A 25,705-nucleotide genomic window follows, 5' to 3' on the forward strand; every position below is an offset into this window, starting at 1 on the left:
AGTCTTTAAAAATGTGGATGTATGTTCAGAAGAAGTTGCTAGAATGTTCAAAATGGTGGATTTGGAAAGTGTACAAATTTCAAACCATTGCAATTTGCGACCCTTGCCACACACAGATGCACAAATACAGTCATATATATGCATAAATCTGAGAGTATAATTTAATGTTTAAGCAACATACGTTATTTTGATATGAAATCAATCCCTGATTTTTTAAGACAGTAATTTCATGACTAAATTATATGCTTACTTTATGTTTTCAAACATTTTTTTATTTTTATTTGTATTATTATATATACTAATGTATAATTTATACACAGATTCATCTTATCTTTAATTTTTATGGGTACATAGTAGGTATAAATATGTTTGGGGGTACATGAGATGTTTTGATACAGGCATGCAATGTGAAATAAGCATGTCATGGAGAATGTGGTATCTATCCCCTTAAGCATTTATTTTTTGAGTTACAAACAATCCAGTTACACTCTTTAAGTTATTTTAAAGTGTACAATTTAATTATTATTGACTATAGTCACCCTGTTGTGCTATCATAGAGTAGGTCTTATTCATCCCCACCTCCCCTCCCACCCCCCACTACCCTTTCAAGCCTCTGGTAACCATCCTTCTATACTTTATGTCCATTAGTTCAATTATTTTATTTTTAGATCCCACAAATAAGTGAGAACATGCTATGTTTGTCTTTCTGTGCCTGGCTTATTTCACTTAAAGTAATGATCTCCAGTTCCCTTCATGTTGTTGCAAATGACTGAATCTCATTCTTTTTACGTCTGAATAGAACTACATTGTGTATATGTACTACGTTTTCTTTATCCATTTGTCTGTTGATGGATATTTAGGTTGTTTTGAAGTCTTAGCTGTTGTAAACAGTGCTGCAACTAACATAAGAGTGCAGATGTCTCTTCAATATACTTATTTCCTTTTATGGGGGGTATATACCCAGCAGTAGGGTTGTTGGATCATATGGTTGCTTTACTTTTAGTTTTTTGAGGAACATTCAAACAGCTCTCCATAGTGGTCATACTAATTTACATTCCCACCAACATTGTACAAGGGTCCACTTATCTCCACATCCTCACTAGCATTTGTTATTGCCTGTCTTTTGGATATAAGCCATTTTAACTGGGGTGAGATGACATCTCGTTGTAATTTTGATTTATATTTCTCTGAGGGTCAGTGGTGTTGACCACCTTTTCGTATGCCTGTTACCCATTTAAATGTCTTCTTTTGAGAAACATCTATTGAAATCTTTTGCCCACTTTTGGATTGGATTATTAGATTATTTTCTATAGAGTTGCTTGAGTTTCTTATATATTCTGGTTATTAATCTCTTGTCAGATGAATAGTTTGCAAATATTTTTCTCCATTCTGTGGGTTGTCTCTTCCCTTTGTTGATTATATCTTTTGCTGTGCAGAAGCTTTTTAACTTGATGCAATCCCGTTTGTTCATGTTTGCTTTGATTGCCTGTGCTTGTGGGGTATTGCTCAAGAAATTTTTGCCTAGACCAATGTCTGGGAGATTTTCCCTAGGGATTTCCTACAGTACTTTCACAGTTCGAGGTCTTAGATTTAAGTCTTTAACCCATTTTGAGTTGATTTTTGTTTATGGCAAGAGATATGAGTCCAGTTTCATTCTTCTGTGTAGGATATTAAATTTTCCCAGCACAATCTATTGAAGAGACTGTCTTTCCCCCAGTGTACATCCTTGGAACCTGTGTTAGTCTGTTCTTATGCTTCTGATAAAGCCAACACAAGACTGGTTAATTTATAAAGGAAAGAAGTTTAATGGACTCACAGTTCCACATGACTGGGGAGGCCTCACAATCATGGCAGAAGGTGAATGAGGAGCAAAGTCACGTCTTACATGGCAGCAGGCAGAGAGCTTTGCAGGGGAACTTCCATTTATAAAACCATGAGATGTTGTGAGATTTATTCACTACCATGAGAAAAGTATGGAAGAAACCACGCCTATGATCCAATTATCCCCACCTGGCCTCACCCTTGACTTGTGGGGATTATTACAATTCAAGATGAGATTTGGGCTGGGAACACAGCCAAACCATATCAGCTCCTTTGTCAAAAATGAGTTCACTCTAGGTCTGTGAAATTGTTTATGGATTCTCTATTCTGTTCCATTGGTCCATGTGTTTGTTTTTACGTCTGTACCATGCTGTTTTAGTTAGCACAGCTGTGTAGTATAATTTGAAGTGAGATAATGTGATTCTTCCAATTTTGTTCTCTTTGCTTAGGACAGTTTTGACTATTCTGGGTCTTTTGTGGGTCCATATAAATTTTAGGATTTATTTTTGCTATTTCTTTGAAGAATGCCATTGATATTTTGATAGGGATTTTATTGAAACTGTAGATTGTTTTGATAACATGGGCACGTTAACAGTGTTGATTTTTCCAATCCATAAACATGAAATATTTTTCTGTTTGTGTCCTCTTAAATTTCCTTCCTCAGTGTTTTATAGTTTTCATTACAGAGATCTTTCAGTTCTTTGGTTAAATTAATTCCTAGGTATTTAATTTTATGTATGGCTACTGTAAATGGGATTACTTTTTAAATTTCTTTTTCTTTTTGTTCATTGTTGGCATATCACAACACTACTGATTTTTATATTGATTTTGTATCCTTCAATTTTACTGAATTTGTTCATCAGTTCTAATAATTATCTTGTGGAAGCTTTAGGTTTTTTCCTAGTAAAAGATTATATCATCTGCACACAAGGATATTTTGACTTCTTCCTTTTCATTTTGGATAGCCTTTATATTTTTCTCTTGTTTGATTGCTCTTGCTAGGTCTTCCAGTATTATGATGAATAACAATGGTGACAGTGGGCATCCTTGTCGTGTTTCTGATCTGAGAGGAAAGACTTTCCATTTTCCCCATTCAGTATAGTACTAGTTGTGTGTCTCTCATATAGCTTTTTTATGTTGAGGTATGTTTCTTCTATCTCAAGTTATTTTTCATGAATTTGTATGAGGAAAGGATGTTAAATTTTATCAAATCCTTTTAAAGCATCAACTGAAATGATCATATGGTTTTTATCCTTCATTCTTTTGATATGATGTATCACACTGCTTCATTTGCACATGTTGAACCATCCTTACATCCCAGGGATAAATCCCACTTGGTCATTGTGAATGACCTTTTTATTGTATTGCTGAATTTGGTTTGCTCGCATTTTGTTGAAGATTTTTGCATTAGTGTTCATCAGGTGTATTGGCCTATAGTTTTGTTTTCTTGATGTGTCTTAGTCTGATTTTGGTATCAGGGTAATACTGGCCTCATGGAATGAGTTTGGAAGTGTTCTATTTGCCTTTATTTTTTGGAATAGTTTGAGTAGGATTGGTATTAGTTCTTTAAATGTTTGGTAAAAATCAACAGTAAAGCTAGTCAGTCTTGGGATTTTCTTTACTGGGATACTTTTTATTTTTTGTTTGATCTTGGTACTGGTCATTGCATGTTTAGGTTTCGGATTTCTTCCTGATTCAATCTTGATGGGTCATATTTGTCTAGGGATTTGTCCATTTCTTGTAGATTTTCCAATTTATTGGCATATAGTTGCTGATAGTAACCACTAATAATTCTTTGAATTTCTGCAGAATCAGTTGTAATGCCTACTTTTTAATTTGTTTCTATTTATTTGAATCTACTCTGGTTTTTTGTTGTTGTTGTTTGTTTGTTTTTTCTTATTCTGGCTAAAGGTTTGTCAATTTTGTTTAACTTCTCAAAAAAGCAACTTTTTGTTTCATTGATCTTTTGTTTTGTTTTCTTCATTTAAATTTTATTTGCTTCTGCTCTGATCTTTATTATTCCTTTTCTTCTACTAACTTTGGGTTTAATTTACTTTTGGTTTTCTAGTTCTTTAGGATGCATCATTAGATTGTTTACTTCTCAATTTTTCTCCATTTTTGATATAAGCTCTTGTAGCTATAAACTTCCCTCTTACTAGTGGTCTTGTTGTAGCCCCTAGGTTTTGGTATGTTGTGTTTCCATTATCATTTGTTTCAAGAAAATTTTCAATTTCCTTTTTAATCTCTTCGTGGGCCCACTGTTCATTTGTGAGCATATTTTTAAATTTCCATTTATTTGTGTAGTTTCCAAATTTCCTCTTGTTATTGATTGCTGGTTTTATTACATTGTGATCAGAGAAGATGTTTGATATTATTTCAGTTTCTTTGAATATTTTAAGACGTGTTTTGTGAACTAACATATGGTCAATTCTTGATAACAATCCATGTGCTGTGGAAAAGAATATGTATTCTGTAGCAGTTGGATAAAGTATTCTGCAAATATCTATTAGATCCATTTGGTCTACAGTGCAGATGAAGTTCAATGTTTTCTTGTTGATTTTCTCTCTGGATGCCCTGTCCAATGCTGAAAGTGGGGTGTTGAAGTCTCCAGCTATTATTGTATTGTGGTCTGTCTCTCTCTAGTTCTAATTATAGTTCTTTTATATATCTGGGTGCTCCATTGTTGGTTGCATATATATTTAAAATTGTTCCATCTTCTTACCGAGGTGACCACTTTATTACCAATAGTGATCTTTTTCTCTTCTTATAGTTTTTGTTTTGAAATCTGCTTTGTCTGTTTTAAATATAGTAACTCCTGCTCTTTTTTTCATTTCCATTGGCAGGTACTGTCTCATTCCATTCCTTTATTTTCAGCCTACATGTGTCTTTATAAGTGAAGTGTGTTTCTTTTAGGTGACAGGTTAATAGGTCCTGTTTTTCCATCCAGTCAGTATGTCTTTTGATTGGAGATTTTAGTCCATTTACATTCAGTGTTATTATTGACAAGGAAGGACTTACCCCTGCCTTTTTGTTATTTGTTTTCTGGTTGTTTCGTGGACATCTCTTCCTTCTTTCATTTCTTCCTGCCTTCCTTTATTGAAGGTAATTTTCTCTGCTTACATGTGTACAGATTTTTCTTAATGCCTACTTTATAGCAGTTACACATTTGTGCATCAGTAACAGTCCTCTCTTTAAGGTTGCGTATACTTCCATCACTATAATTTAAATTTATAATGAGGTTTGGATACCTTCATCATGATTCATGTACCCCTGAATTGCTGTAACAAATGTGCCATTTTTTCTCCTTTTCCATCAGTTTTTACTTGTGTCTTGTCAGCTAAAGTCCAGGAAGAGATTGAACGTGTGATTGGCAGAAATCGGAGCCCCTGCATGCAGGACAGGAGCCACATGCCCTACACAGATGCTGTGGTGCATGAGGTCCAGAGATACATTGACCTCCTCCCCACCAGCGTGCCCCATGCAGTGACCTGTGACGTTAAATTCAGAAACTATCTCATTCCCAAGGTAAGTTTGTTTTTCCTACACTGCAACTTCATGTTTTCGAAGTCCCCAAATTTATAGTATCATTCTTATCCTCAACCATCACCGGGTGAGAGAAGTGCATAACTCATATGTATGGCAGTTTAATGGAACTTTGTGTTGTTTCCAGTTTGGGGCTACAAAGTTTTGTAACAGGTCCTTGTGTCTGGCAGTGTGTGTTTTCCAGATTTATTATCTTTCTTCAAGATTGGTTTGGCCTCTCTTAGGTGCTTATATTTCCAAATACATTTTAAAGGTATTAGTTTGTCAATTTCCCAAAACATTGGGCTGGAATTTCTGTCAGGGTGACATTAAATTTGTAAGTCAGTTTGGAAAGAACTGAATCTTGACATGTTGAGTCTTTCCGTTCCTCAATATAATTATCCTTCCAATTTATTTGGGGTTTCTTTTATTTTCCCAGGAATGTTGTGATTTTGTTGTCATGGCTTTCAAGTCTTTGGTTTTCCCTAGATAATTAATATTCTTGTTGTGGAACATAATTAGTTTTTATCATTCTGATGATGTTAATCTGTCAACTTTGCTAATTTTACTAATCACTGTTCATAATTTATTTCTGGATTCATTGTAATTTCTGTGTACATTGTATGTATCTGGGTTAATATTGTTTTATTTCTTATTTTCCATTTCTTATGGGCTTAATGCCTCTTTATTGCATTCATTATTGCATTGGCTAGAATTTCTAGGAGAATGTTGAATAGAATTGGTGACAGTGGGGATACTTGTTTCTCATTTTTTTAAATTTTATTTTATTTATTTATTTATTTTTTATTATTATTATACCTTAAGTTCTAGGGTACATGTGCATAGCGTGCAGGTTTGTTAATATATGTATACTTGTGCCATGTTGCTGTGCTGCACCCATCAACTCGTCAGCACCCATCAATTCATCATTTACATCAGGTATACCTCCCAATGCAATCCCTCCCCACTTCCCCCTCCCCATGATAGGCCCCGGTGTGTGATGTCCCCCTTCCTGAGTCCAAGTGTTCTCATTGTTCAGTTCCCACCTATGAGTGAGAACATGCAGTGCTTCTTTTCTGTTCTTGTGATAGTTTGCTAAGAATGATGGTTTCCAGCTGCATCCATGTCCCTACAAAGGACACAAACTCATCCTTTTTTATGGCTGCATAGTATTCCTTGGTGTATATGTGCCACATTTTCTTTTTTTTTTTTTTTTTTTTTGTTGAAAAGATATATATATATATTTAGAATTAGGCAGCTGGACTCAGTTTAGATGATCCCAATTTTGTTGGCAACATCCAAAGCGTCGTAATCAGGAGCCAGTCGAACATACGCCTTTTTCTCTCCATCAGGCCGAATCAGGGTGTTGACCTTGGCCACATCAATGTCATAGAGCTTCTTCACAGCCTGTTTAATCTGGTGCTTGTTGGCTTTAACATCCACAATGAACACAAGTGTGTTGTTGTCTTCTATCTTCTTCATGGCAGACTCAGTGGTCAGTGGAAACTTGATGATAGCATAGTGGTCAAGCTTGTTTCTCCTGGGGGCGCTCTTCCGAGGATATTTGGGCTGCCTCCGGAGTCGCAGTGTCTTGGGCCGCCGGAAGGTGGGTGACGTGCAGATCTTCTTTTTTTTGTGGCTGTGGACACCTTTCAACACTGCCTTCTTGGCCTTTAAAGCCTTCGCTTTGGCTTCGGCTTTAGGAGGGGCAGGAGCTTCCTTCTTCGCTTTCGGCGCCATCTTGTGAAAAGGCTGTGCCACATTTTCTTAATCTAGTCTGTCACTGATGGACATTTGGGTTGATTCCAAGTCTTTGCTCTTGTGAATAGTGCCACAATAAACATACGTGTGCATGTGTCTTTATAGCAGCATGATTTATAATCCTTTGGGTATAAACCCAGTAATGGGATGGCTGGGTCATATGGTGCATCTAGTTCTAGATCCTTGAGGAATCGCCATACTGTTTTCCATAGTGGGTGAACTAGTTTACAATCCCACCAACAGTGTAAAAGTGTTCCTATTTCTCCACATCCTCTCCAGCACCTGTTGTTTCCTGACTTTTTAATGATCGCCATTCTAACTGGTATGAGATGGCATCTCATTGTGGTTTTGATTTGCATTTCTCTGATGGCCAGTGATGATGAACATTTTTTCATGTGTCTGTTGGCTGTATGAATGTCTTCTTTTGAGAAATGTCTGTTCATATACTTTGCCCACTTTTTGATGGGGTTGTTTGTTTTTTTCTTGTAAATTTGTTTGAGTTCTTTGTAGGTTCTGGATATTAGCCCTTTGTCAGATGAGTAGATTGCAAAAATTTTCTCCCATTCTGTAGGTTGCCTGTTCACTCTGATGGTAGTTTCTTTTGCTGTGCAGAAGCGCTTTAGTTTAATGAGATCCCATTTGTCAATTTTGGCTTTTGCTGCCGTTGCTTGTGGTGTTTTAGACATGAACTCTTTGCCCATGCCTATGTCCTGAATGGTACTACCTAGGTTTTCCTCTAGGATTTTTATGGTATTAGGTCTAACATTTAAGTCTCTAATCCATCTTGAATTAATTTTCGTATAAGGAGTAAGGAAAGGATCCAGTTTCAGCTCTCTACTTATGGCTAGCCAATTTTCCCAGCACCATTTATTAAATAGGGAATCCTTTCCCCATTTCTTGTTTCTCTCAGGTTTGTCAAAGATCAGATGGCTGTAGATGTGTGGTATTATTTCTGAGGACTCTATTCTGTTCCATTGGTCTATATCTCTGTTTTCGTACCAGTACCATGCTGTTTTGGTTACTGTAGCCTTGTAGTATAGCGTGAAGTCAGGTAGCGTGATGCCTCCAGCTTTGTTCTTTTTACTTAGGATTGTCTTGGAGATGCGGGATCTTTTTTGGTTCCATATGAACTTTAAAGCAGTTTTTTCCAATTCTGTGAAGAAACTCATTGGTAGCTTCATGGGGATGGCATTGAATCTATAAATTACCTTGGGCAGTATGGCCATTTTCACGATATTGATTCTCCCTATCCATGAGCATTGTATGTTCTTCCATTTGTTTGTGTCCTCTTTTATTTCACTGAGCAGTGGTTTGTAGTTCTCCTTGAAGAGGTCCTTTACATCCCTTGTAAGTTGGATTCCTAGGTATTTTATTCTCTTTGAAGCAATTGTGAATGGAAGTTCATTCATGATTTGGCTCTCTGTTTGTCTGTTACTGGTGTATAAGAATGCTTGTGATTTTTGCACATGAATTTTGTATCCTGAGACTTTGCTGAAGTTGCTTATCAGCTTAAGGATATTTTGGGCTGAGACAATGGGGTTTTCTAAATATACAATCATGTCATCTGCAAAGAGGGACAATTTGACTTTTTCTTTTCCTAACTGAATCCCCTTGATTTCTTTCTCTTGCCTGATTGCCCTAGCCAGAACTTCCAACACTATGTTGAATAGGAGTGGTGAGAGAGGGCATCCCTGTCTTGTGCCAGTTTTCAAAGAGAATTTTTCCAGTTTTTGCCCATTCAGTATGATATTGGCTGTGGGTTTGTCATAAATAGCTCTTATTATTTTGAGGTACGTTCCATCAATACCGAATTTATTGACCGTTTTTAGCATGAAGGGCTGTTGAATTTTGTCAAAAGCCTTTTCTGCATCTATTGAGATAATCATGTGGTTCTTGTCTTTGGTTCTGTTTATATGCTGGATTATGTTTATTGATTTGCGAATGTTGAACCAGCCTGCATCCCAGGGATGAAGCCCACTTGATCATGGTGGATAAGCTTTTTGATGTGCTGCTGAATCCGGTTTGCCAGTATTTTATTGAGGATTTTTGCATCGATGTTCATCAGGGATATTGGTCTAAAATTCTCTTTTTTTGTTGTATCTCTGCCAGGCTTTGGTATCAGGATGATGTTGGCCTCATAAAATGAGTTAGGGAGGATTCCCTCTTTTTCTATTGATTTCAGAAGGAATGGTACCAGCTCCTCCTTGTACCTCTGGTAGAATTCAGCTGTGAATCCATCTGGTCCTTGGCTTTTTTCGTTGGTAGGCTATTAATTATTGCCTCAATTTCAGAGCCTGCTATTGGTCTATTCAGGGATTCAACTTCTTCCTGGTTTAGTCTTGGAAGAGTGTAAGTGTCCAGGAAATTATCCATTTCTTCTAGATTTTCCAGTTTATTTGCGTAGAGGTGTTTATAGTATTCTCTGATGGTAGTTTGTATTTCTGTGGGGTCAGTGGTGATATCCCCTTTATCATTTTTTATTGCGTCTATTTGATTCTTCTCTCTTTTCTTCTTTATTAGTCTCGCCAGCAGTCTGTCAATTTTGTTGATCTGTTCAAAAAACCAACTCCTGGATTCGTTGATTTTTTGGAGGGTTTTTTGTGTCTCTATCTCCTTCAGTTCTGCTCTGATCTTAGTTATTTCTTGCCTTCTGCTAGCTTTCGACTGTGTTTGCTCTTGCTTCTCTAGTTCTTTTAATTGTGATGTTAGAGAGTCAATTTTAGATCTTTCCTGCTTTCTCTTGTGGACATTTAGTGCTATAAATTTCCCTCTGCCCACTCCTTTAAATGTGTCCCAGAGATTCTGGTATGTTGTATCTTTGTTCTCATTGGTTTCAAAGAACATCTTTATTTCTGCCTTCATTTCGTTATGTACCCAGTAGTCATTCAGGAGCAGTTGTTCAGTTTCCATGTAGTTGAGCAGTTTTGATTGAGTTTCTTAGTCCTGAGTTCTAGTTTGATTGCACTGTGGTCTGAGAGACAGTTTGTTATAATTTCTGTTCTTGTACATTTGCTGAGGAGTGCTTTACTTCCAATTATGTGGTGAATTTTGGAGTAAGTGCGATGTGGTGCTGAGAAGAATGTATATTCTGTTGATTTGGGGTGGAGAGTTCTTTAGATGTCTATTAGGTCTGCTTGCTGCAGAGATGAGTTCAATTCCTGGATATCCTTGTTAACTTTCTGTCTCATTGACCTGTCTAATGTTGACAGTGGGATGTTGAAGTCTCCCATTATTATTGTATGGGAGTCTAAGTCTCTTTGTAAGTCTCTAAGGACTTGCTTTATGAATCTGGGTGCTCCTGTATTGGGTGCATATATATTTAGGATAGTTAGCTCTTCCTGTTGAATTGATCCCTTTACCATTATGTAATGGCCTTCTTTGTCTCTTTTGATCTTTGATGGTTTAAAGTCTATTTTATCAGAGACTAGTATTGCAACCCCTGGTTTTTTTTGTTCTCCATTTGCTTGGTAAATCTTCCTCCATCCCTTTATTTTGAGCCTATGTATGTCTCTGCATGTGAGATGGGTCTCCTGAATACAGCAGACTGATGGGTCTTGACTCTTTATCCAGTTTGCCAGTCTGTGTCTTTTAATTGGAGCATTTAGTCCATTTACATTTAAGGTTAATATTGTTATGTGTGAACTTGATCCTGCCATTATGATATTAACTGGTTATTTTGCTCGTTAGTTGATGCAGTTTCTTCCTAGCCTCGATGGTCTTTACATTTTGGCATGTTTTTGCAGTGGCTGGTACCAGTTGTTCCTTTCCATGTTTAGTGCTTCCTTCAGGGTCTCTTGTAAGGCAGGCCTGTTGGTGACAAAATCTCTAAGCATTTGCTTATCTGTAAAGGATTTTATTTCTCCTTCACTTATGAAACTTAGTTTGGCTGGATATGAAATTCTGGGTTGAAAATTCTTTTCTTTAAGAATGTTGAACCATTATGGAAAACAGTATGGCAATTCCTCAAGGATCTAGAACTAGATATACCATATGACCCAGCCATCCCATTACTGGGTATATACCCAAAGGATTATAAATTATGCTGCTATAAAGACACATGCACACGTATGTTTATTGCAGCACTATTCACAATAGCAAAGACTTGGAATCAACCCAAATGTCCATCAGTGACAGATTGAATTAAGAAAATGTGGCACATATACACCATGGAATACTATGCAGCCATAAAAAAGGATGAGTTTGTGTCCTTTGTAGGGACATGGATGCAGCTGGAAACCATCATTCTTAGCAAACTATCATAAGAACAGAAAACCAAACACCGCATGTTCTCACTCATAGGTGGGAACTGAACAATGAGATCACTTGGACTCGGGAAGGGGAACATCACACACCGGGGCCTATCATGGGGAGGGGGGGGCGGGGGAGGGATTGCATTGGGAGTTATACCTGATGTAAATGACGAGTTGATGGGTGCAGCACACCAACATGGCACAAGTATACATATGTAACAAGCCTGCACGTTGTGCACATGTACCCTACAACTTAAAGTATAATAATAATAAATAAATTAAAAAAAAAAAAAGAATGTTGAATATTGGCCCCCACTCTCTTCTGGCTTGTAGAGTTTCTGCCGAGAGATCTGCTGTTAGTCTGACGGGCTTCCCTTTGTGGGTAACCCGAACTTTCTCTCTGGCTGCCCTTAAGATTATTTCCTTCATTTCAACTTTGGTGAATCTGGCAATTATGTGTCTTGGAGTTGCCCTTCTCGAGGAGTATCTTTGTGGCGTTCTCTGTATTTCCTGGATTTGAATGTTGGCCTGCCCTACTAGGTTGGGGAAGTTCTCCTGGATGATATCCTGAAGAGTGTTTTCCAACTTGGTTCCATTTTCCCCCTCACTTTCAGGCACCCCAATCAGACGTAGATTTGGTCTTCTTGCAGGCTTTGTTCATTTCTTTTTCTTCTTTTTTCTTTTGGTTTCTCTTCTCGCTTCATTTCGTTCATTTGATCCTCAATCGCTGATACTCTTTCTTCCAGTTGATCGAGTCGGTTACTGAAGCTTGTGCATTTGTCACGTATTTCTCGTGTCATGGTTTTCATCTCTTTCATTTCGTTTATGACCTTCTCTGCATTAATTACTCTAGCCATCAATTCTTCCACTTTTTTTTCAAGATTTTTAGTTTCTTTGTGCTGGGTACATAATTCCTCCTTTAGCTCTGAGAATTTTGATGGACTGAAGCCTGCTTCTCTCATCTCGTCAAAGTCATTCTCTTTCCAGCTTTGATCCGTTGCTGGTGATGAGCTGCGCTCCTTTGCCGGGGGAGATGCACTCTTATTTTTTGAATTTCCAGCTTTTCTGCCCCGCTTTTTCCCCATCTTTGTAGTTTTATCTGCCTCTGGTCTTTGATGATGGCGCCCCTCCCCCAGCCTTGCTGCTGCCTTGAGGTTAGATCGCAGACTGCTGTGCTAGCAATGAGGGAGGCTCCGTGGGCGTGGGACCCTCCCGGCCAGGTGTGGGATATAATCTCCTGGTGTGCCCGCTTGCGCAGTATTGGGGTGGGAGTTACCCGATTTTCCAGGTGTTGTGTGTCTCAGTTCCCCTGGCTAGGAAAAGGGATTCCCTTCCCCCTTGCGCTTCCCAGGTGAGGCCATGCCTCGCCCTGCTTCAGCTCTCACTGGTCGGGCTGCAGCAGCTGACCAGCACTGATTGTCCGGCACTCCCTAGTGAGATGAACCCAGTACCTCAGTTGAAAATGCAGAAATCACCAGTCTTCTGTGTCGCTTGCGCTGGGAGTTGGAGACTGGAGCTGTTCCTATTTGGCCATCTTGCTCCACCCCATCTCTCATTTCTAATCTGCAGAAAGCAGTAGAAGTTTTCCATTTCAATATCGAGAATGATGCTTGAAGTAAATTTTGGTAGTTTTTCTTTTTATAAGATTAGAGAAGTTTGCTGTCATATATATATGTCATTGTGTATAAAATCTTATCAATCAATTCTGGGCATCTATTTATACAATTGTGTGTTAGTCCATTTCCATTGCTATAAAGGAATATCTTTGTCTGGGTAATTTATTTAAAAAGAGTTTTATTTTGGCTCATGGTTCTGCAGGCTGTACAAGAGGCATAATGGAAGCAGACATCTCCTCCTAGTGAGGACTTCAGATAGCTTTCAATCATGGAAGAAGGTGAAGGGGAAGCAAGCGTGTCACATGGCAAGAGAGGGTGTAAGGGAAAAAGGGGTAGAAGTAACTTTAAACAACCAGCTTGTGTGTGAACTAACAGAATATGGACTCACTTATTATCATGGGAAGTGCTTTAAGCCACTTATGAAGAATTCATCCCCATGTCCTAAATACTTCCCACCAGACCCCACCTACAACATTGGGAATCACAATGAGATTTGAAGGGGACAAATATCCATTCAACATCAGATTATATATATTTGGCTTACATTCCTCAGTAAATAAAAATAAGTATGCACATAAAGATGAACTGACCTTCTTCATATTGTTTAGGACTTCAGTGTTTACATTCACAAGAGATTTAGTTTATAATTTTCTTTCCCAGAATTTTCAAGATTTTTGATATTAAGATTATACCAGCCTTATAAAACTAGGCGAGAAAAGTTTCCTAATGCGAGTCTGTTTTTATTGCCATTCCCTCTCCCCACTTTTCTTCTTGTGATAACTTAGTTGTATCTTTGAAATGACTGATAAATTTTGGTTAAATACCAGATGTTTTATATATAAGAAATTGCAGAATTGCAAAGGAAGTTTATATTCTTTAAAGAAATATTCATTCCTCTCCCATAGGCAGTCAAAATGACATAACACCTGTTGTCATGATTCGGAATTGGATGTAATGCAAAGACAGCCAAAAATTGAGTGTCAGTGTCAGCTTAGCTCTCTGAGTTTCTCCTACCTCTGGAACCTTGAGACCAATTTTTGTCTCAGTGGTTTTACAATGCATTCTATCACATGGTTTCTGTATTTATCCAGACACTCCAGTTGCCATCTCAGACCTACTTTTTCCAATTAAAACCATAGTCTCCAATGCACTGCAATATTATTAGTGAAATAAAAAATAATATAACTGAAACTTGTATTTTCAAGGGGAAAAAGCAATGAGATTGGTAAGGTTGCAATTACTAATGTCATCTTTTGAAGAAGACAGAATTGATAATTTACTGAGAGATTATGCGGCTTACCCTAATGGTCACTGATTTAATACAAGAAAAAAGACTTCAATGCACTCTGTCTTCACAAACACAGGAGGTAACCAGAGAAGATTTTTGTTTCTCAAAATTAGGGTCTGAGGGTAATAGTAATGAAACTTACTTCTTCTCCTATAACTAATTAAATGAAAAATATACTGAAGAATCAGGCAGGAGTTGCCAGTCTGCCCAGTTCACTGCATCAGCTTTGGTGACCTGCTGGAGGGGAAATGCTGCATCTGATGAGCTTCTTCACTCACTCCCATGCAGGGCAACTCATGCTGTGTCTGGTGTCTTTTGAGCCCTGAGAAGCCAGAGCCCAAAGGAATCACCCATTGAATCCCTTCTTCATGGAATAGCCCAGTACAGAAAAATGCAACACTGTGTGACCAATTCTACCCTCTTTACAAATCAGATATATGTGTTCTTCTGTCACAGGCTGGATCCATTTATCTAGCTGGAGATAGTAGTCTGAGACAGGAGTAGGCAAACTTTCTGTAATGGGCCAGATAGTAAATATTTTAGACTTTTCCAGCCATGTGGTTTCTGTTGCAATTTTTGACATCTGCTATTGTAGCATGGAAGCAGTCATAAACAATCTGCAAATGAATGAGGATTGAAATGTTCCAATTTTTATAGAAACAAATGTAAATTTCCCATAAAATGTTTGTTTCAAAAATATTATTTCTTATTTGCATTTGTTCAATGTAAATACTTTTAGCTCACATACTATACAAAAACCGGTGGCAGGATAGATTTGTGCAGGGAGTATTTTTTCTTGATGCCTAATATAAGACATTCCTGTCCAGCAGAATTTTCTGCAAAGATGTGCGATTGATTTGTGCTTTTGTGTCCTATTTAAAAAATATTTGTCAGCACAAGACTCCAAAGACTGGCTTTTAACTTTCCCAGAATTTTTTTGTTTTAGCTCTTATATTTAGAACAATGACATATTTCAAATTAATTTTTATTCATAATATGAAGTAATAGTGGCCATGCTTCAATGTCTATAAATTTCTACTTATTCGAGTAACATTTATAGAAATAAATCTGCTTTGGCATCTTAATAACATTTTAATATAGTGCTTGTTTAGAAACATTCAAGGGAATATTTTAAAAAACAAAATTATAGACTATATAGAAATTTAGGGGGTAGAATTTTTCCTCACCTTTGCATTATAACATTTTTTTAAATAAATAACATTACACACACATATGTGTATGTACATATGGCAGTGTGTATATATATCTACTTTGATATCTGTCCATCAATCTATTTATGCCTCAATACTTGAGTATGTATAGCACAATAACAATGGTTTTCTCCTACATGATAATAATAGCATTCATACTGTGGAGTTATTAGTAAAATAATATTATTTACTATACAGCTTATATTTAAAATTTCCCAATTTTTAAAGAATATTTTAATCACTTTTTTCTTTCAATTCACTCTCCAGTCAAGAAGTAGGCACATAATTTCGGTATCCTGATATTTTCATCTCCTGTAATCAAGAAGAGTCCATTTCCTCTGTTTCCTTTCAGTATGTTGATCTCTGTGAAGAGCTGAAGTCATTAGTCATTTAAATTTTCCTGGGGCTTGTTTTGTATGATTGTTTTCTAGATATTATATTCCAGTTATGACTTTGGCAAGAAAGCTACATAGTACTTTGAATATTCCACTGAATCACAGTGGTGAGGCAGGGGCACATAATGTCACATATGCCATTATTGGGTTATGCTAAGATTCTCACCTAATGAGTTGGAATCTGCCAGATCTCTCCATTGAAGGGGTTCTGTTTTTTATGTGTAAATGATGAAAATCTATGGCATGGTACTTTAAGACTGAACACCCTGCTTCCCAAATTACACATCCAGTGGTTTTATCTTTCATTAATGATCCTCGCCTGACCTGATGATCTTCACCTGAATGGTTACAAATAGGTGATTTTTCTAATTTCATCATTCCTTCTGTATTTTTAAGCTAGGATAAATCTGTAATGAATATCTCTCCCATATCTTTAAATGAAGACAAACAAACTACATGACAATGACAAGAGCTCAATAGTTTTATCCTTGCCACTACACTTGTTACCATCCCAGAAGATGTCATTTGAAACTCAATCATGTGTTTATTCACAAGTGCCCTGTGAACAGATACTGTGGCCATTTCCCATGTCAACAAAGACTTCAACTTTAAGTCATAATCTACACATAAGGTTGGTGAAAACTGAAATGATGGAATAGGGTAGCAAGTGTAGACAGCCACTAGTGTCCAAGCTTGATGAAAAGGAGAACAGATTCAGAAGGTTGCACCCAAATATCCAAGTACTCTGGACTTCAAATGTGATTGCAGGGTACTTTAGCAAGTTTATTTTCCCTGGTCTTAAGCTCATGCCTCTTATTACTTGGTCTATCCATCTGGAAATGGTACTGCTCTTCTTTGGAATGGGATTTCCTCATCTGCACATCAAAAGATTTAACTACATGATTACCACTCTGTCTTCAACCTTCATGACTTCTTTACATCTCAGTTCATCTATGTCTCCTGTTTCTAGGGTACAACCATATTAATTTCCCTGACTTCTGTGCTACGTGACAACAAAGAATTTCCCAACCCAGAGATGTTTGACCCTCGTCACTTTCTGGATGAAGGTGGCAATTTTAAGAAAAGTAACTACTTCATGCCTTTCTCAGCAGGTAATATAAATGTATTTCCATTTGTGTCTCAGGGTATAAGACAATTTTTTTGATCAGTTGGAACTTATGTGTGCCTCCTTAGCAGTGGTACAATTACTCTTTGTACATGATCAAGAGCACTGTTCTGAATGTGTTTCCTGTTCATGATACATCTTAATTATTGGGCCAGATTAGTGGACTTTGGGGAGTTAATCCAATTCTTCCAAATTGAGAAAGCTGAAGTATAGGTTGGTTGAATTCTGCCTCTAGATACACCACTGAGGTACCCAAGAACTCCTCCTAGAAGATAAAACTAATTATATTTTCCTCACTAGCCATGAGGAAGTTATTTCAGTCCAGAACTTCACTGAGTGTTTTCCACATGGTGTCCCTCACCCCCTAGGCTGGGCTTGTAGGATAAAATTATCCTCAAACACTGAAGAGGGTTTTAAAAGCCTCACTTCTGAGTTTGGAAAGCACAGCAAACAGATCATTTTAGTTCAATAGGACTGAGGCTGTGATACAGGAAAGGATAAGCTGTTGGGAGTTGGGAGGTAGATGGAAAAGCTGTCTGCTTCTTGTTCTCTTATACCCCAAAGTGAGGCATAAGTAACATTTTAATAGCAGTAAAGATATTTGAGCTACCTCAAAGGAGGCAGAGAGGATGAAAAGAAGAGAAGGCAGGGCTATTAAAGGAGATAATGAGCCACAGAAGCAGGACATTGGCTCTAAATAAAGGATATTAGAACCTTTGCCAAATAACCATGGATGGGATGAGGGGGACAGTGGGGATGTAGCAGGATACTCTGCAGTGATGCAGAGCACCACGCTCTTCCCCTAGTCATGGCCATGTATCTTGGATGTTGGATCTCCACACCCGAAATGTGTGTGCTGAGCGTCTGGTGATAGAATCTCCTTCCTTCATTCTGTGACCTTTGATGTCTGCTTTATATCCGGCACTGTAGATACCAAGAAAACAATAAAAGAAACCTTCCTTCAAGCATTCACCTTTAGCACATGTATTAGTCCATTCTTACATTGCTATAAAGAACTACCTGAGACTGGGTAATTTATGAAGAAAAGAGGTTTAATTCACTCACAGTGCCACAGGCTGTACAGGAAGCATGGCTGGGAGACCTCAGGAAACTTGCAATCATGGTGGGAGGCAGAGCAGAAGTAAGCACATCTTTCCATGGCAGAGCAGGAGAGAGAGAGCAACGAGGAAAGGCTATATGCCTTTAAAAACCGGATCTCATGAGAACTCACTCATTATCATGAGAACAGCAAGGGGGAAATTATCCCCCATGATTTTATCACCTCTCACCAGGTATCTCCTCCAACATTGGGAATTACAATTTGACATGAGATTTGGGTAAGGACACAGAGCCTAACCATATCACACACTAATGAATGAATAAATAAATAAATAAATAAATAAATAAATAATTATTATTCTAGGTGACCCATGCTGTCTGTTTCTTCCGCCGTAACAAAATATCCAAGACTAGGTAATTGATAAATAATGGAAATTTATTTCTCACAGTTCTGAAGGCTGGGAGTTCCAAAATCAAGGTGTCAGCAAGTTCAGTGCCTGGTGAGGGCCTGTTCCTTATAGATAATGCCCCCACTGTATCCTTATATGGCAAAAGGGCAAAAAAGGCAAAAGGGGAGAAATGGCTCCCTTGCATCTCTTGATGTTATTATTTCAGCAAGGACAGAGCCCTCCAGACTTATTCACTTCCTACAAGGCCTCATCTCTTTAGTAATGTTGCATTGGGGATTATGTTTCAACATACAAAATTGGGAGAAGCCATATTCAGATCATAGCACATTTTTCAATGGAAGCATAAATATAATGTTGAAGAAATCCAGAGAAAGCAACATTTTCTTGCTCAAGAAGATGAGAAAGCGGGTATGAAAGGAGATAAAATTTGACCTATGTCCTGACTGTAGTAATAGAAAAGTTCATCTTGGCCAAAAGGAGCAGCGTGATATAAAACTTGAAACTTCGTAGTGTGCTAGAGGCCGATGATGAGTGGCTATGCCTAGAGTTGAGAGTAGGGGATGTGAAGAGTGTAAGGAGTTATATGAATCATCAGACTGGAAACAGAATGTGAGGGTCCAGGTCAATCTATTGGGACTTTATTCTATAGGACAGACAGGGAAGTCATTGAAAGTTTTAAAGTGAGAAGGTGACATGTTTAGACATGTGCTCCTGAAAGTACCTAGGGGAAAAAAAAATCTTTGACTGCGTATTGAGCCAGAAATACAAAGGGAAATACAGTATGTTAGCCTCCTCCTCTAAGTCCTTCTCAGTTCAACCCACTTGACAAGGAACGTATGTTTCTAAAGAAAGATTGATGAAGACATTTAAAGTCTGTAGAAAGATTTTAATAAAGTGCTTGGCATGTAGCTGGTACTCAATAAATGTTTATTGAATACAGGGTGCGTGTTAAGATTTGATATTAGGGGAAGAGTAAGTATGTCCATTCATTTTTTCAGTTGCCTATCCATCCATCCATTCATCCATTTATCCATCCACCCATCCATCCATTCACTCATGCATGCACCCAACCACCCATCTATCTCCTCATCCTTCCTGTGATTCACTGAACAGTTATTACATATTCTGTTTGTGCCAGTTATAGAGACAGTGTTTGTCACTGTCACAGTTACACATGAGGAATAACAGATCTCTGTGTTTTCTATTTTCAGGAAAACGGATTTGTGTGGGAGAAGCCCTGGCCCGCATGGAGCTGTTTTTATTCCTGACCTCCATTTTACAGAACTTCAATCTGAAATCTCTGGTTGACTTAAAGGATCTTGACACCACTCCAGTTTTCAATGGATTTGTCTCTGTGCCACCCGTCTACCAGCTGTGCTTCATCCCTGTCTAAAGAAGAGCAGATGGTCTGGCTGCTGCTGTGCTGTCCCTGCAGCTCTCTTTCCTCCGGGGGGTTATCCACCTTTCACTATCTGCTATACCTTTTCTGGCCTGTCATCTCACATTTTCCTTTCCCTCAAGATCTAGTGAACATTCAGCTTCCATTAAGGAGAGTTTCCTATGTTTCACTGTGCAAATATATCTACTATTCTCCATACTCTCTAACAGTTGCATTGACTGTCACATAATGCTAATACTTATCTAATGTTGAGTTATTAATATGTTATCAGTGTTAAATAGAGAAAGATGATTTGTGTATTATAATTCAAAGGCATTTCTTCTTTGCATGTTCTAAATAAAAAAAGTTATTATTTGCTGAGTCAGTTTATTAGACCTTCCTTCTTTTATGCATAACGTAGGTGAGTAATTAAACAAAATAGAGTTCCAGGAGGCCATGCTGGTTCTCAAAATGATGAGGACAGAAAGGACAAAGGGGAAGAGGGTCGGGAAGCTATTTTGGCTGAGTGTTAGAGCTACTTGAGGATTGGATTTGAAAGTGAGAAACTGTGTCCAGGAGCAGTTCCAACCTGTAGGGAAATAGTCAGAGGATTAGCCAAAGGGAGAAATGGATGCTAAATGTTAGAATTCCTATATCCACCTTGGTGTTTATTTTTATTTTTTTATTTTTATTTTTTTTTTGAGACAAAGTCTTGCTCTGTCACCCAGGCTGGAGTGCAGTGGTACGATCTTGGCTCTCTGCAACCTCCGCCTCCCAGGTTCAAGTGATTCTCCTGCCTCAGCCTTCTGAGTAGCTGGGATTATAGGTGCATACCACCGCGCCTGGCTAAATTTTGTATTTTTAGTACAGACAGGTTTTCAGCGTGTTAGCCAGGATGGTCTCGAACTCCTGACCTCGTGATCTGCCTGCCTCAGCCTCCCAAAGTGCTGAGATTACAGGTGTGAACTACTGTGCCTGGTCTGGTGTTAAAGTGTTATTACTTTATCTCTAAATAAAGAATCAGAGTACTTTTATTACTTCATGTTTCCAACTTAGAACAATGTAAAGAAGCATAAATACATGCTTTCATATTGCTGCTCATGTGCTCTGTCATGCTTCTCTCTTCAAACATGAACAAATTTCTTTTCTTTTTTTTTTTTTTTTTTTTTTTGAGATGGTGTCTCACTTTTTTCCCTGGTACCGCAAATAAATAGCACTCAAATATAAATTTAATTTTCTCAGCAAGGCAGTTTTTACTTTCTGCAGAAAGAATGCTCCTTGCAGATGGAACAAGGGTGAGAGCACACTTGGAGAGAAGGAGGGGAAGAGGTTCTTATTCCTGATGGAGATAGCCTCTACTGCTGTGTCATCCCCTGTTTTCTAGGGTTGGACTGCATAGTCTAAACTAATTTTGACTGGTTATTTTTAAAAAGAGCAGGACTATGAGCCAGAGTGGTGAGGCATGTAGTTTGGCAGGAAGGGCAGTTACAGAACTGGTGGCTCAGGGTGAGTCAGGATGGAGCAGGTGACCGGGGTGACTCATTTCAAAGCAGGTGACCAGGGGAACAGATGTGAACTACTGATTAGAACTGGAGGGAAAGTTGTTTACTGAAATTAGAAGCAACTGGGTGAAGGGAACCAGGAAGTTAAACTTTAAAATGGAGAATCAATAATAGAGCTGAACATACTGACATACTGATTCTTTGAAGAGAAACTTGGGGTTCACTATATTTAACAATTCTTCATCTTGAATTTTTCCAATTCTTTCTCTTCAAACTTCCTTAACATGTCTTGGCTTAGCTGTTTGGCATGATTCTCTAATAGAAAAAGCTTCTCTGAATAAGGTGGAGGAGAATTAAGGGACGTTTTAGTAAGTGCTGCCTGTATGAGTCTGTGCATCAGCCCACAGATGCGTGGTTTGACACAACACCCAACAAGAATGAATACGCCCACCACGGCCATGAGAGAAGTAAGAACTGAGGCTATGATTTTTTTTCCATTTACTGAATGATTTTTCTAGCCACCTTTTAAAGGGGTCATTTACCCCTGAGTTTTTGGCTAACTCACTGGATAGAGCAGTTAGACCTTGCAATGCATTTGTTATACTTCCATCAGGGGCAGTATTATTTGGGATGAAGGTACAACATTGAGTTTTAATCATGAGGCAAACTCTTCCTCTTTCTGCTGATATAAGGTCTAAGGCTATTCTATTTTCCCAAGCCATCTGGCTAGCAGCCCCTAATTTCTCTGCTATTTCTTTAACAGCATCTCTAGTGTAGTTAATAAACCACTGTTGACCATAATAGATGTAATTTATCCAGACTACATTTTTATTAATTTTCACCCACCAGAATATTGACTGAAATCCTGAAGTTATTTGATCGTGGGTTTTAAATTCATCTGGCACTCCTCATTGAGCTCTAATAGCATTTATATAAACAAGGGGGTCAAAGGACCCATATAGAGTACTTCTTCCTTTACAATTTTCTCTTTTCTTTGTAATTGTGTTGAGGGAATGCTAGAGTCAAAGGGATAGCAAATTGGACTAGAGCACAAGAGCTGCTCTAATTACTTGGCAGAGTACCCAGCAATAGTCCCCCATAATACCACCACACTTATGCTCAGGGATGAACAAGGACAGACTGATTGGTAAGTTCTTGAAGAGGCTTGGTTTCACTACACCCTGTTAAATCTTCAAGGAATGCTAACTTTTCACCCTGCCGTGAAAGGCATGAGGTGAAGTTAATATCAGGGGCTGGAGGCCAGATGGCCCTTGAGGGCTGACCCACAGGGCTCTTAACCTCAGGGTAAAGCAGTAAAAGAGTCTTGCATGACCCATCACCCCAGGTTGTGGGGTTCTGGAAGAGAGCTACCATACAACTCATGCCCGGTCTCTGAGAGGACCACCCAAGTAGAAAGGGAACATCTGGGCGTCTGGCCTGCCTATCGCACAGCGTTTCAGTCACTTTTGTTTAGTGTGCAAACAGAATATTTTATCCATTCCAGCCAAGCATTTGCATCCTGATACCCTTTTTCAATTGCTATAGTTTGTTTTATTTTTTATTTTATTTTATTTTTGTTTATTTTTATCTTTATTTTTTTTTTTTATTTTTGAGACGGAGTCTCGCTCTGTCACCCAGGCTGGAGTGCAGTGGCCAGATCTCAGCTCACTGCAAGCTCCGCCTCCGAGTTTACGCCATTCTCCTGCCTCAGCCTCCCGAGTAGCTGGGACTACAGGCGCCCGCCACCTCGCCCAGCTAGGTTTTTGTATTTTTTAGTAGAGACGGGGTTTCACTGGGTTAGCCAGGATGGTCTCCATCTCCTAACCTCGTGATCCGCCCGTCTCAGCCTCCCAAAGTGCTGGGATTACAGGCTTGAGCCACCGCGCCCGGCCTAGTTTGTTTTAAATAGTTAACCTCTACAACAACTACTTTGGTTTTATCATCGGGTATATAACAAGAGAAGGTTTGGTTAGGGGAGAACTTAGGAGAGGGACAAAAGGGTGCAGGAAGAGAGGAGGCAATGAAGCATATTTCAAAAGATCCTGAGACTTCTGCTCCTATACCATAGAAGTGGCTTAATGAAGGGAAGAACTCTGGGGAGCAGAGACAGTAATCTGTACTGGATTACATTGGTTTCGCTGACAGTGGGGAGGGATAACTCCTTTAGTAAAATGAATATATGGTTTTAAGAAATTGCAAGTACTGGTTGGGGTGGTCCATCCTTGCTCTTTAGTATTTTATAGAGCATTGAACCAACTTTGGCAGAGAAGCTCTGATCTAGGAGGACAAGATTTCCAGTTAATACTGGAATCTTCATCAAACTCTTCTCAAACTAACTTATCCCTGTTAACAGATTTTTAGTCTGAGGAGAGCTAGGAAGGATAAAGTACTTTTCTGAAGTGGAGAGTTGCCTCTAACTTGACAAGTCTCCACAGGGTGTAACAAGGCAATCATCAAAAGTAATAGTTTGAGGCAAAATTGACTTGGTACATCAATAACTAGGTGGTCAGCAATAGAGCAAGAAAAGAAGAAGGAGTAACAGAGTAGATGAAAGGAGTTAAATTTTTCTTAGCTTTAGTTCGATAGGGTTTTCCCCTCAGACTATGGCCCATGACTCTGGAAGGGGCGGCACTTTCTTGACTAGGGTGTGATGGGTCCATCCTTTTTCTGCTGTCCAGACTGCGGTTTCGGTAGTTAGGAGCACTAGGTAAGGTCATTCGAAGGCCGGTTTGAACCTTTCATTTTCTTCAACTTTTGACGATGACGTGGTCCCCAGGCTGACGCTGGTGTGCTGGAAACTCTAGGGGTGGCACCTGTGCTAAAAGACCTTTTGTTCTGAGGGAAGGGAAAGTGGAAGATAAACCAAGTATATAATTTTTGAGAAACTGATCTTTTGTTTCAAATGTAGGGAGATCAGTAGTTGAATGTAGATAAGGCAATCTATAAAGCATCTCATAAGGGGATAGGCCTATGTCTTTTTAGGGAGCAATTCAGACTCTCAACAGTGTAATAGGCCTTCTTACCTTACTTGTTGAAGGTAGGTGTCAGAGAGTATGATATTCACATGTTATATCCAGTACCTGGGCTCATTTCTTAATGACATGCACAGTGAAATGAGTCCTATTATCTGAATAAATGTTTTCTATTAATCTAAACTTGGGTATAATATTTTCAGCTAATGCCTTGACTACACTATTAGCAATTGTACTTGAAAAGAAAATAGTTTCTACCCAATGAGTAAGGTGATCTACTATTACTAATAAATACTTTAGACAACCAATTGGAGGCATCTCTATGGAAGCAATCTGGATATTCTGGAATGGTGTTAAGCTTGGATTCCTTCCCCTGAGGAGTAATGTTTTTATAGCTTGTTTATTAGTTTTCTTACATGCTAAGCAACTATCTGTAAATTTTTTCACCAGGGTATAAATTTCTATACCACTATAAACTCTGAGAACTACATCACATATGCCTTGGGGTCCCCAGTGGGTCCCTTGATGCAGTTGGAACAATATTTCCCCTCATAAGATGTTTGGATAACATTTTTCTCTGGTTTAGCACTCTCTTTTTTCCTTCTGAATTTTTTTTTTTTTTTTTTTAAATTTATTTATTATTATTAAACTTCAAGTTGTAGGGTACATGTGCACAATGTGCAGGTTTGCTACATATGTATACTTGTGCCATGTTGGTGTGCTGCACCCATCAACTCGTCATTTACATCAGGTATAACTCCCAAAGCAATCCCTCCCCCCTCCCCCCTCCCCATGATAGGCCCCGGTGTGTGATGTTCCCCTTCCCAAGTCCAAGTGATCTTATTGTTCAGTTCCCACCTACGAGTGAGAACATGCGGTGTTTGGTTTTCTGTTCTTGTGATAGTTTGCTAAGAATGATGGTTTCCAGCTGCATCCATGTCCCTACAAAGGACACAAACTCATCCTTTTTTATGGCTGCATAGTATTCCATGGTGTATATGTGCCACATTTTCTTAATCCAATCTGTCACTGATGGACATTTGGGTTGATTCCAAGTCTTTGCTATTGTGAATAGTGCTGCAATAAACATACGTGTGCATGTGTCCTTATAGCAGCATAATTTATAATCCTTTGGGTATATACCCAGTAATGGGATGGCTGGGTCATATGGTACATCTAGTTCTAGATCCTTGAGGAATCGCCATACTGTTTTCCATAATGGTTGAACTAGTTTACACTCCCACCAACAGTGTAAAAGTGTTCCTATTTCTCCACATCCTCTCCAGCACCTGTTGTTTCCTGACTTTTGAATGATCGCCATTCTAACTGGTGTGAGATGGTATCTCATTGTGGTTTTGATTTGCATTTCTCTGATGGCCAGTGATGATGAGCAT

General features: G+C 38.5%; 2 protein-coding genes across 3 annotated transcripts in view; one reads left to right on the forward strand and one right to left on the reverse strand.

Annotated features, from left to right (window-relative positions):
- CYP2C9 (cytochrome P450 family 2 subfamily C member 9) overlaps window positions 1-20,071 on the forward strand; it is a 48,490-nt gene extending 28,419 nt beyond the window's left edge. For both annotated transcript variants that reach the window (XM_073019557.1, XM_073019558.1), the window contains 3 exons: window positions 5,159-5,346; window positions 16,835-16,976; window positions 19,671-20,071. In XM_073019557.1, the coding sequence (XP_072875658.1) occupies window positions 5,159-5,346; window positions 16,835-16,976; window positions 19,671-19,852 (512 nt within the window). In that variant the 3' untranslated portion in view covers window positions 19,853-20,071. The remainder of the gene's footprint in view (window positions 1-5,158; window positions 5,347-16,834; window positions 16,977-19,670) is intronic.
- LOC103224870 (large ribosomal subunit protein uL23) lies at window positions 6,539-7,097 on the reverse strand. Its single transcript, XM_007978851.3, has one exon. The coding sequence runs from the start codon at window positions 7,081-7,083 to the stop codon at window positions 6,613-6,615; it is 471 nt and encodes a 156-aa protein (XP_007977042.3). The 5' UTR covers window positions 7,084-7,097; the 3' UTR covers window positions 6,539-6,612.
- Window positions 20,072-25,705: the final 5,634 nt, after the last annotated feature.

The sequence above is a fragment of the Chlorocebus sabaeus genome, chromosome 9, assembly GCF_047675955.1.
Source record: "Chlorocebus sabaeus isolate Y175 chromosome 9, mChlSab1.0.hap1, whole genome shotgun sequence".
NCBI classification, from domain to species: domain Eukaryota; kingdom Metazoa; phylum Chordata; class Mammalia; order Primates; family Cercopithecidae; genus Chlorocebus; species Chlorocebus sabaeus.

What these genes read in the sequence shown, in the direction of transcription:
- LOC103224870 (XM_007978851.3), bottom strand. Translation starts at nt 7,083, where the DNA reads ATGGCGCCGAAAGCGAAGAAGGAAGCTCCTGCCCCTCCTAAAGCCGAA.